The sequence below is a fragment of the Neoarius graeffei genome, chromosome 1 (assembly GCF_027579695.1).
Source record: "Neoarius graeffei isolate fNeoGra1 chromosome 1, fNeoGra1.pri, whole genome shotgun sequence".
NCBI classification, from domain to species: Eukaryota; Metazoa; Chordata; class Actinopteri; order Siluriformes; family Ariidae; genus Neoarius; species Neoarius graeffei.
Window position 1 is genome coordinate 99,847,632 of NC_083569.1, and position 13,060 is coordinate 99,860,691.

The window sequence follows — 13,060 nt, forward strand, 5'->3', positions numbered from 1 at the left end:
CACTCAAGTTCCCATCAATGAAGAGTTTATAACATCAACGAAACTGACTTCATGTTAAAACTGTTAATGTTATAGTCAGGCTGTCTGTTGTTGCCCAAATGAGGATGGGTTCCCTTTTGAATCTGGTTCCTCTCGAGGTTTCTTCCTCATGTCGTCTGAGGGAGTTTTTCCTCGCCACTGTCGCCACAGGCTTGCTCATTGGGGATAGATTAGGGATAAAACTAGCTCATGTTTTAAGTCGTTCAAATTCTGTAAACATTGCGACAATGTTTATTGTTAAAAGCGCTCTAGAAATAAACTTGACATGAGCAGGCACAAACTGCTGTGAGAAGATGAATAGTTTTTATTGAAGCTTCGTTCATGTGCAAACACAGGTGATGTCCTTCAGAGTTCAGTCTTTTTATCACGTTCCTGTACACCGTCCATGTCCTGTGAGATTTTCACAAACCATGCAGTACCATGATCATATCAAAAAGTAAGAAGAAGCATCATGAAAATCCACAATTATTCATCAAAGTTAATGATTTTTCACTCATTCTAGTTAACACATTATTTCATGAATGCATCTAGAAATGACAGCTTAATAGTTGATCCTGAACAGACCACAAACCCGGGATAAAGAGGCTGAGTGAATGTGGTGTGAACTCTGTGGAGGAGTGTCATCATGTCAGAGATGCTGTAGAAGGACAGAATTCCTGCTCGGTGATCCACATACACTCCTATCCTTGAGGATCTGGGCTGTACAGGGATTTTAATTTCTTTTTTAATGTGTCTGAATGAGTAGCAGGAAAGAGAGCAAAACAATCTCCAGGACTGATCATTTCGGCCAAACAAACATTCAGGACCTTTTCCTTTCCTGCTGATGTTTTTATACGACACTGCAAGAGAAACGCCATGGCGTCCGCTCCACTCGACCTCCCAGTAACAGCGTCCCCACACACTCTCTCGACACAACACCTGGAGATAATAGTCAAATCTGTCTGGATGAACAGGATACGATTGACCTGTTTCACTGCAGGTCACCACTGTGTTCCTCTCCGACAGACAGAGGTGTTTATTCGCAGTGTTGGGATCCAGTGTGAACGGACAGGAATCTGATGGAGATGAAACACAATCGGCCTTGTTTATCAAACTGGATACACACACTTTCATTCAGAAATAATTCGCAAGATCATTCACAAAATAAACATGGTAATCATGCAAAAATTGCTTATTCTATGTCTTGCGCATGAGTTTAGTGTAAATTTACATATAAACAGACTCAGTTATGTGAACGTCAGGTGATCGGCTTCAAAATGTATAACTGGTGATGAGTTAGTCTGAGTTTATACAGTGTCTTGCAAAAGTATTCATCCCCCTTGGTGTTTGTCCTGTTTTGTCATATTACAAGCTGGAATTAAAATGGATTCTTGGGGGGTTAGCACCTTTTGATTTACACAACATGCCGACCACTTTAAAGGAACAAATGTTAACTTTTTTGTTTGTGTAGGGTAATTCTGTGCCAAATCACCAGAAGGCTCCCGACTTACCATCTCAGATTTGCTTCATAATTTTTTATTTTGATGCCCTTGTAACTAATAAGTACTGTGCAAAATTTTAGGCCAATATCTCCACTAGTTTTGGAGATATTAAGCCTTCAAAAAGGGGGCGTGGCCCCATATTTAGCATAAAAACAAGTGTTACAATCAAACATCCATAGTTTGGTGGCTAATAACTTTTGAACTGTTCACACTAAATGGTTCAAATTTGCACACATGATTCTTTGATATAATAAGGCTCTGTACACAGAAGGAGAGCTTTGTATGTGACATATTTGCAGATTTATGGCGTGCCAAATATGGCTTCCTGGAATGCGCATTTGTCCATGGTAGCACTTTTGGCTCTCTATATCTCCAGATTTAATGAGACCAGATGTCTGATTCTTTTTAATATATGAGACATGTTATAGTACTATCAGGAAAACATGTTATATCTGTGACCAAAATTATACTTGTCTCATATATAGGCCCCTAAAAATGGAAAAAGCTTGTCGCGTCTGTATTTTGAATGCTTATAGCAAAAACCTAAGAAGGTCTACCAGAAAACAAATTAGATCAGTGAAAAGAGCAAGGTCTAATTGATATAAATACCAAATATGAAGTTGGTGCCATGAAGAAAACTATTTCATTCAAGCTGTTGAATATAGAAGGTTTTAAGACATGCGAAAATGCCATTCACAAGGTTACATCACATGCTACATCATTGTATTTTGCCTTCTAAAAGGCAAAATACATTGTAATTGCACGGTTTCTTATTATTCTTTTTGTTCTTCCGCTCTTTCCTTTGGCATAAAACTCCTCCCAGGATTTTAATCCTAGTTAGTGATCCATTATAGATTTCTGCTGGGGAGAGGTCAAGGATGTACAAGTACAATTTATGCACCCTCATGGTCCTGCAAAGTCTTATAGTTGGCCCAGAAGAGAAGATATCTTTTGGGTTCCACTGATACACATCATAAAGTTCATAGATGCACCAATCACATCAACTGGTAGACAATATGTAGTTCCGTCTGGTGTGGTGAAAGAAATTGACCAGTTATTCAAACACTTCAAATAGACATGCTAAGTCTACATAAACAGAATTAAATTTGTGTAATTGACTTTTGTGAGATTTGTAAATCATTTATCATATTTACAAATATACTACATACAGTATATGTATAGTCAAGAGAATTTGAATTAATAATGATGTAGCATGTGATGTAACCTTGTGAATGGCATTTTCGCACGTCATAAAACCTATATTCAACAGCTTGAATAAAATAGTTTTCTTCACAGCACCAACTTCATATTTGGTACATACATCAATTGGACCTTGCTCTTTTCACTGATCTAATTTGTTTTCTCCCCTCCTAGAACTGCCACCTTATTGTGGTGGAGGGGTTTGTGTGCTTGAATGATCCTAGGAGCTATGTTGTCGGGGGCATTACGCCCCGTTAGGGTTTTCCAAGGCAGACAGGTCCTAGGTGACAGGCCAGACCAAGAGCAGTTCACCAAAACCCCTTATGGAAATAAAAAAATCAAGGACCGTGACGTCGCCCGGTATGGTGCAGCCGGGGCCCCACCCTGGAGCCAGGCCTGGGGTTGGGGCTCATATGCGAGCGCCTGGTGGCCGGGCCTTTGCCCACAGGGCCCGGCCGGGCTCAGCCCAAAGTGGTGACGTGGGCCCGACCTCCTGTGGGTTCACCACCCACAGAGGTAGCCGGAGGGGGCCGGTGCAGTGTGGATTGGGCAGCAGTCGAAGGCAGGGGCCTCGACAACCTGATCCCCGAACACAGCGGCTAACTGTTGGGGCATACATTGTCACTTCGCTGGGGGGAAAAGAGCCTGAGCTTGTGTGGGAGGTTGAGAGGTACCAGCTAGAGATAGTTGGGCTTGCCTCCACACACAGCTTGGGCTCCGGAACCCAGCTCCTCGAGAGGGGCTGGACTCTCCACTTCTCTGGAGTCGCCCATGGTGAGCAGTGGTGGGCTGGTGTGGGCTTGCTTATAGCTCCCCAGCTCAGCCACCATGTGTTGGAGTTTACCCCAGTGAATGAGAGGGTCACCTCTCTGCACCTTCAGGTCGGGGAGAGGGCTCTTGCTGTTTGTGCCTACGGGCCAAATAGCAGTATAGAGTATCCAGCCTTCTTGGAGTCCCTGGGAGAGGTACTGAGAGGTGCTCAGACTGGGGACTCCATTGTTCTACTGGGGGACTTCAATGCTCATGTGGGTGACGACAGTGACACCTGGAGGGGCGTGATTGGGAGGAACGGCCTCCCTGATCTGAACCTGAGTGGTGCTTTGTTATTGGACTTCTGTGCAAGTCACGGTTTGTCCATAACAAACACCATGTTCGAGCATAGGGGTGTCCATAAGTGCACATGGCACCAGGACACCTTAGGTCGGAGGTCGATGATCAACTTTGTTGTTGTTTCATCTGATCTCCGGCCCTATGTCTTGGACACTTGGGTGAAGAGAGGGGCTGAGCTGTCAACTGATCACCACCTGGTGGTGTGTTGGATCCGCTAGCAGAGGAGGAAGCCGGACAGACCTGGCAGCCCCAAACGTATGGTGAGGGTCTGCTGGGAACGTCTGGCCGAGCACTCTGTCAGGGAGATCTTTAACTCCCACCTCCAGGAGAGCTTCTCCCAGCTTCCGAGGGAGGCGGGGGACATTGAGTCTGAGTGGACCATGTTCTCTGCCTCCATTGTCGACGCGGCTGTTTGGAGGTGTGGCTGCAAAGTCTCCGGTGCCTGTCGTAGTGGCAATCCCTGAACCTGGTGGTGGACACCAGAAGTAAGGGATGCCGTCAAGCTGAAGAAGGAGTCCTATTGGGTCATGTTGGCCTCCGGGACTCCTGAGGCAGCTGACGGGTATCGGCAGGCCAGGCGTGCCGCAGCTCGGGCAGTTGCGGAGGCAAAAACTTGGAACTGAGAGGAGTTTGATGAGGCCATGGAGGAGGACTATCGGTCGGCTTCGAGGAAATTCTGGCAAACCATCCGGCACCTCAGGAGGGGGAAGCAGTACTCTGCCAACACTGTTTACAGTGCAGGTGGGGAGCTGTTGACCTCGACTGGGGATATTGTCGGGCGGTGGAAGGAATACTTCGAGGATCTCCTCAATCCCACTGTCATGTCTTCCACTGAGGAAGCGGAGGCTGATGACTCAGAGGTGGACTCGTCCATTACACAAGCTGAAGTCACTGAGGTGGTTTGCAAGCTCCTCAGTGGCAAGGCACCGGGGGTGGATGAGATCCGCCCTGAGTATCTCAAGTCTCTGGATGTTGTGGGGCTGTCTTGGCTGACATGCCTCTGCAACATCGCGTGGCAGTTGGGGACAGTGCCTCTGGAGTGGCAGACCGGGGTGGTGGTCCCTCTTTTTAAGAAAGGGGACCGGAGAGTGTGCTCCAATTATAGGGGAATCACACTTCTCAGCCTCCCCGGGAAGGTTTACTCCAGGGTACTGGAGAGGAGAATTCAGCCAATAGCCGAACCTCAGATCCAGGAGGAACAATGCGGTTTTCATCCTGGTCGTGGAACACTGGACCAGGTCTATACCCTTCATAGGGTGCTCGAGGGTTCATGGGAGTTTGCCCAACCAGTCCACATGTGCTTTGTGGATCTGGAGAAGGCATTCAACCGTGTCCCTCATGGTATCCTGTGGGGGGTGCTTCGGGAGTATGGGGTTTGGGGCTCTTTGCTAAGGGCTGTCTGGTCCCTGTACGAACAGAGCAGGAGTCTGGTTTGCATTGCCGGCAGTAAGTCAGACCTGTTCCCAGTGCATGTTGGACTCCGGCAGGGCTGCTCTTTGTCACCGGTTCTGTTCATAATTTTTATGGACAGAATTTCTAGGTGCAGCCAAGGGCCAGAAGGAATCCTGTTTGGGAACCACAGGATTTCATCTCTGCTTTTTGCAGATGATGATGTCCTGTTGGCTTCTTCAAACCAGGACCTTCAGCATGCACTGGGGCAGTTTGCAGTCGAGTGTGAAGCGGCTGGGATGAGAATCAGCACCTCCAAGTCCGAGGCCATGGTTCTCGACCAGAAAAGGGTGGCTTGCCCTCTTCAGGTTGCTGGAGACGTCCTGCCTCAAGTGGAGGAGTTTAAGTATCTCGGGATCTTGTTCACGAGTGAGGGAAGGATGGAGCGTGAGATCAACAGGCGGATCAGTGCAGCCTCCGCAGTGATGCGGTTGCTTTACCGGTCCGTCGTGGTGAAAAAGGAGCTGAGCCAAAAGGCGAAGCTCTCGATTTACTGGTCGATCTACGTTCTGACTCTCACCTATGGACATGAGCTTTGGGTAATGACCGAAAGAACAAGATCATGGATACAAGCGGCTGAAAGGAGTTTCCTTCGCAGGGTGGCTGGGCGCTCCCTTAGAGATAGGGTGAGAAGCACAGTCACTCGGGAGGAGCTCGGAGTAGAGCCTCTGCTCCTCCACATCGAGAGGAATCAGCTGAGGTGGCTTGGGCATCTCTTTCGGATGCCTCCTGGACACCTCCCTGGGGAGGTGTTCCAGGCATGTCCCCCCAGGAGGAGGCCCCGGGGAAGACCCAGGACACGCTGGAGGGACTATGTCTCATGGTTGGCCTGGGAACGCCTCGGTGTTCTTCCCGAGGAGCTGGCCGAGGTATCTGGGGAGAGGGAAGTTTGGGCTTCCATGCTTAGACTGCTGCCTCCGCAACCCGGCCCCAGATAAGTGGAAGAAAATGAGATGAGATGATTTGTTTTCTGGTAGACCTTGTCAAATTTTTGCTATAAGCATTCAAAATACAGACGCGACAAGCTTTTTCCATTTTTAGGGGCCTATATATGAGACAAGTATCATTTTGGTCACAGATATAACATGTTTTCCTGATAGTACTATAACATGTCTCATATATTAAAAAGAGTCAGACATCTGGTCTCATTAAATCTGGAGATATAGAGAGCCAAAAGTGCTACCATGGACAAATGCACATTCCAGGAAGCCATATTTGGCACGCCATAAATCTGCAAATATGTCACATACAAAGCTCTCCTTCTGTGTACAGAGCCTTATTATATCAAAGAATCATGTGTGCAAATTTGAACCATTTAGTGTGTACAGTTCAAAAGTTATTAGCCATCAAACTATGGATGTTTGATTGTAACACGTTTTTATGCTAAATATGGGGTCACACCCCCTTTTTGAAGGCTTAATATCTCTGAAACTAGTGTCTGTGAAGATTCTCAGTCATCCAGGTCATAGTAACTGTGGGTGGTAAAAGAGAGCGACTGGACTTGCTTGAAAATTCTTGAAGACGTTTCACCTCTCATCCGAAAGGCTTCTTCAGTTCTGTCTGACTGGTAGGGAGTATCAGGTATTTATCTTCTCATGGATGAAAAGCTCATCTCAGGTGTCGTTGAGTCATCCTGTTGGTGTGGGTCACTGGGGGTTGAATGTGAATGGCCTCGAGAGTCGTTAGGGTGATCAATGGAATGCTGATTCTCTCTGTCCTCCTGTGAGCCACTGAAAACAGCTGGGTTTTGGTGTGCATTCAGTTGTCTGGGACGTGTGCGGAAAAGAGAAGGAGCAGAATCACATCAGGAAAGCACTTCAGAACTGTGGGTATCCCAACTGGTCTTTCTTCAAGAGCAGAAAAAGGAACATAATGGACAAGGAGGATAACAGGAACAAATGCAGGAACATTGTCATTCCCTACATTTCTGGTCTATCTGAGAAACTCAGGAGGATCTTCTACAAACACAACATTCTGGTACGTTTCAGACCCAGTAACACCCTGAAGCAGAAACTGGTCCACCCTAAGGACAGAATACCCAGACACAAACAGGACAACGTGGTGTATGCAATTCAGTGCAGTGAGCAATGCACGGACTCATATATTGGTGAAACCAAACAACCGCTTCACAGGCGTATGGCTCAACACAGTAGAGCCAGTTCCTCAGGCCAGGACTCTGCTGTCTACCTTCATCTTAACAACAAAGGACACTCATTTCAGGATTGCAACGTACGCATTTTAGCCAGAGAGGATCGTTGGTATGAGCGAGGAGTTAAAGAAGCCATTTTTGTCAACCTGGAACGGCCATCACTGAACAGAGGTGGGGGTCTAAGACATAATTTATCAGCCACCTACAATGCAGTCCTTGGCACACTTCTCAGACAACTGAATGCACACCAAAACCCAGCTGTTTTCAGTGACTCACAGGAGGACAGAGAGAATCAGCATTCCATTGATCACCTTAACGGGCAATCCATTGATCACCCTAACGACTCTCGAGGCCATTCACATTCAGGCCCTGTCCACACGGCAACGGATTCAGGTGACTCCGATACAATTGCTTATCGTTTAGGCCTGGCGTCCACACGGCACCGGCGTTTTGGGTGCCCAAAACGCAATCTTTTTGAGAACGGGTTCCAGAGTGGAAAGATCTGGCAACGTTGCCGTTGCGAAGTCGTCTGGATGAGTAGAACGGATTTGTTTACGATGATGTCACAACCACATGACTGACAGTGCTTCACGCCGGGTAGAAGTGTAACGAACTTGATGCGAGTTGTCAACAAATCCTATAACTTGGTTCATGAAACGTGCTTACAAAATATTTTCACTGTGAATATTTATTGTGTAATGGTGCAGAGAGAGAGAGAGAGAGAGAGAGAGAGAGAGAATAGCCCTTAGGGCAGAGTCAATCCCGCCAGCAAAAATAGGGAAAAAAAGGAGCGATCTCAGCTCTTCAGATGTTGGTTTAAGTCCGACAATACATTCCTCAAAAAGGGCGTAGAAGAGCAAATTAATCCATCAACGTGTAGCATTCAATTTATTCCGGACCATTAAAGACGCCGCCTTCCGCATAGAATCATACGTCATCCTCGCCGCCATATTGGATAGGTCAAAGCGGAGAATAAAGATTCATGTGCTGCGTTTAACTGTACCAACAGGTTTACCGTCCAAACGAGATCACATGGGATTACCTTTCACAGGTGAGAAACAACAAATTAATCCATCAATGTGTAGCATTCAATTTATTCCGGACCATTAAAGACGCCGCCTTCCGCGTAGAATCATACGTCATCCTCGCCGCCATATTGGATAGGTCAAAGCGGAGAATAAAGATTAGCTGCGTTTAACTGTACCAACAGGTTTGCCGTCCAAACGAGATCACATGGGATTACCTTTCACAGGTGAGACTGGAAAAATACTTTTCATTGTATTTGGTCATTATAATGTAATTTTACGAACAGATTTTCCTGACTTTGTGGCTAATATGAAGTCTCGCGCATAACAGTTTATGCGCATGTGTCCTTACTTCTTCTATTGTTCTGGTGTCTCCGAAGGGACCATGTTACAGCGCCCCTAGAGGTGTGGCATGTGTATTGCATCGTTTTCAGCAAGCGTTGTGTTGCCATATGGACCTGATATTTTACTGATCGTTGCCCATTTGGACGCGATATATTTTTAAATAACATCTCGTTGCCGTTGTCATGTGGATGTAGCCTCAGCCCCCAGTGACCCACACCAACAGGATGACTCAACGACACCTTAGATGAGCTTTTCATCCATGAGAGGATAAATACTCCCTACCAGTCAGACAGAACTGAAGAAGCCTTTCGGATGAGAGGTGAAACGTCTTCAAGAATCTTCAAGCAAGTCCAGTCGCTCTCTTTTACCACCCACAGTCCGAAACTAGTGGCGATATTGGCGTAAAATTTTGCACAGCAGTTATTAGGAACACGGACATTAAAATAAAAAAAATGAACAAAATCTGAGATGGTCAGTCGGGAACTTTCTCTAAAATCTGGTGATTTGGCATGGAATTACTCAATAAACAAACAAAAAAAAAATCCACCCCCCCAAAAAAAAAGTCAATATTTGTAGCGGCACCTTTTCCTGCAATTACAACTGCAAAACAACTCCAGTTATATCCCAAAATAGTTAGTTATTTACATGAATCAGTTTGATTTGAAAAAATAAGTAGGTAAAGCTATGAAAATTCACTTCAAAGTCTCCTGTGAATCATATCAAAACTAGCAGACAGAAAATTTTGCTGAATCGTCATCAGAAATGGTGAGAGTGAGAGAACATAAAAGATATCAATCAGATAAAAGTTATCTGATTGATATTGACGAGTAATCCAGTGGGAAACCAATCAGAAGAGAGAGAGAACCAGCCTGACCGCTTTCCTGTGACTCAAAAAGAAAAGCACTGGCAGTTTCCCGACGTCACGCGAGCAGAGTTTTTACTCTGTTGTACCGACTTAAACCTGCCATTACTCCCAAAGTACTGAACAGATCTTAATGAGAGAAATTTCTTTGGAAAGCAGAGATTATAAGCTTTTTAATGATAGTATTCATGATAGAAAATATTCAAGACTTAAGTAATGACAGATTTGGAAACTTAGATGGGAGTCTACATGGACAATTTTCACAGCATAGCTAGCGAGTGTCTGATACGCCTATTATTAAAAAGTGGCCACTGAGTGTAGCTTATGTCCAAATCCTCCTTTTTCCTGCTGTGGAATATTGAAGGCCTCATGTCAAAATCAACCTGTGACATGAAGTAAAGTTTGGAAGCAAGTTTGGGAAGTCATACTGCATGGACAAAAAAACGTTTAGCACACTTTTTGTTGTTTCCTGTTGAAAAACACCCACTGCGTCTCAGTCATATCCTCCTGGCAAAGCCGCTTGTTGGATTGTGACATTTTCTTTTTAATAAAGACATGAGCAGGCACAAACTGCTGCGAGAAGATGAATAGTTTTTATTGAAGGAATTAAAATAGATTTTTGGGGGTTAGCACCTTTTGATTTACACAACATGCCTACAACTTTAAAGGCACAAATGTTTACTTTTTTGTTTGTGTCACAATAAACAAACAAAAAATCCCCCCCCCCCAAAAAAAAAAGTCAATACTTTGTAGCGGCACCTTTTGCTGCAATTACAACTGTAAGCCTCTTGGGATATGTCTATTAGCTTAGCACATCTAGCCACTGGGATTTTTGCCCATTCCTCAAGGCAAAACTCCTCCAACTCCTTCAAGTTAGATGGGTTGCGTTGGTGTACAGCGATCTTCAAGTTATGCCACAGATTCTCAATTGAATTGAGGTCTGGGCTTTGATTAGGCCATTCTAAGACATTTAACTGTTTCTTTTTAAACCACTCCAGTGAAGCTTTAGTAGGATGTTTAGAGTCATTGTCCTGCTGGAACGTGAAACTTTGTCCCAGTCTCAAACCTCTGGCTGACTCAAACAGGTTTTCCTCCAGAATTGCCCTGTATTTAGTGCCATCCATCTTTCCTTCAGTTCTGATCAGCTTTCCTGTCCCTGCAGATGAAAAATATCCCTACAGCATGATGCTGCCACCACCATGCTTCACTGTAGGAATGGTGTTCTCAGGGTGTTGGGTTTGTGCCACACGGGGCATTTCCCATGATGGCCAAAAAGTTCAGTTTTAGTCTCATTTGACCTGAGAATCGTCTTCTGTATGTTTGGGGAGTCTGCCACATGCTGTTGGGCAAACTCCAAATGTGTTTTCTGCAGCAATGACACTTTTCTGGCTACTCTTCCATAAAGCCCCACTCTGTGGAGTGTACGGCTCAAAGTGGTCCTATAGACAGAGCCTCCCATTTCCGCTGTGGATCTTTGCAGCTCCTTCAGTGTTATCTTTGGTGTCTTTGTTGCATCTCTGATTAATGCCCTCCTTGCCCGGTCTGTGAGTTTTGGTGGGCGGCCTTCTCTTGTCAGGTTTGTAGTGGTGCCATATTCTTTCCATTTTGCTATAATGGATTTAATGGTGCTCCGTGGGATATTCAAAGTTGGGGATATTTTTTATAACCCAACCCTGATTCATACTGTACTTCTTCACGACTTTGTCTCTGACCTGTTTGGAGGCTTCTTGGTTTTCATGTTGCTTGCTTAGTAGTGTTGCAGAGTCAGGGTCCTTCCAGAATAGGTTGATTTATACAGACATCATGTGACAGATCATGTGGCACTTTGATTGCACACAGGTGGATCTTAATCAACTAATTATGTGACTTATGAAGTGAATTGGTTGGACCAGTTCTTATTTAGGGGTATCATATAGAAGGGGGTGAATACCTATGCACACTCCAGATTTCGGTTTCTGCATCTTTGTGTCACAATAAAACAACAGTTTGCATATTTAAAGTTATAGGCATGTTATTTAAATCAAATGGTGCTAACCCCCCAAAAATCCATTTTCATTCCAGCTTGTAATGCAGCAAAACAGAACAAACACCAAGGGGGATGAATATTTTTGCAAGACACTTTATACACTGTCAAGATGAAATCACGTATCACACACTAATCCACACACTGATTTAATGAACATTTTGTGAAAAATCAGTCATTTTATATTAATGCCTTCAAAGTAAGCCAGGACGAATTAGTGTGTTTCTGCACAGGCTGAGCTTCATTACTGAAGATTGAGCACACGTCATGCTCAGGAGGTGATCTTTCACTCTTTAGTTGTCATCATTTTCAGCTCCCTCTGAGCTTCACCTTTTATGGATTTTTGCTGCCGTCCCTAAATGTAAATGATCTTTGCTATGAACATGCTTGGTATCTTGTCACTGGTTGGCATCTAGTGGGAATATTTTTAGTCCTGTTTAGCCAAAAAATATTTCGACACAACCTTCCAAAAAGACAAATGACACCCAATTTCAGGATTTAAAGCACAATATTGATGTAAAGCTTCACTTAAAAAAAAAAAAAGTAATTCCTGGAATCGCATTGTTCCTGTGTGCGTAATGTAATGGCATGTACACAGTCTGTGTTTGTGATGTGTTGAAGAAAGAAACTTACACTGGAGGAACTCTTCTCTGCTTTTAGGATCAGGAAGTGGAATAATCTGGATTTCTTTTACTGCAACAGAAACACAAACACAATTTTAGTGCCCTGATGATTTAAGCATGATTTATACACTTACTGATTGACTATACCTACACTCTTAGAGGGGAAAAAAGGTTAAATTTAGTGCCCTTTAAAGGATTTTCAGCTTTTTTTTTTCCTCAAGGAACTGTTACAGTTTCTACACAGAACCCTAATTACTTTACAGAAAAGACTCCACATAGTACCCCTTTAGAAACTCAAACAATGAACCATCCAAACTTGGTGAAGAACCATTTGTCCTAACTATATATTCTGTTCAACAACCATTTATCAAACCAAGAAGTCACATCAACCTCAATAGACCTTTAACCCCAAGTCAGAAATATTCCTTCTCCTATCGAGGCTTTGCACGGTCACATGTCTCCATAGCAATGGTAACTACACTGGCAAGACAGGAGGCACGCTTGTAGTGCTTCATTCAACCGAGTTAATTGTTATTGACCGGTATGGAAAGGTTTTGCTGCGGTTTTGGATGTGCAAATCATTTTGAACAAAACAAAGACAACAGATTTTTTTTTTAATTTACCAAAAAGTAATTGATCATCAGGGGGGAAAACTAGAGAGATTTCTAAACATAGAAAACATTCAGCGGGACTTGGTGTTCAACGGAGAGGTCAAAAACCCTACGGTATGCTCACGACATTTCCACAAAGGTAA

General features: G+C 44.4%; 1 protein-coding gene across 2 annotated transcripts in view; it reads right to left on the reverse strand.

Annotated features, from left to right (window-relative positions):
- Window positions 1-320: 320 nt before the first annotated feature.
- LOC132876766 (tripartite motif-containing protein 16-like) overlaps window positions 321-13,060 on the reverse strand; it is a 30,026-nt gene continuing 17,286 nt past the window's right edge. For both annotated transcript variants that reach the window (XM_060913552.1, XM_060913544.1), the window contains exons 5-6: window positions 12,317-12,376; window positions 321-1,094 (exon numbers count right to left, since the gene is read on the reverse strand). In XM_060913552.1, coding sequence (XP_060769535.1) covers window positions 550-1,094; window positions 12,317-12,376 — 605 coding nt within the window. In that variant the 3' untranslated portion in view covers window positions 321-549. The remainder of the gene's footprint in view (window positions 1,095-12,316; window positions 12,377-13,060) is intronic.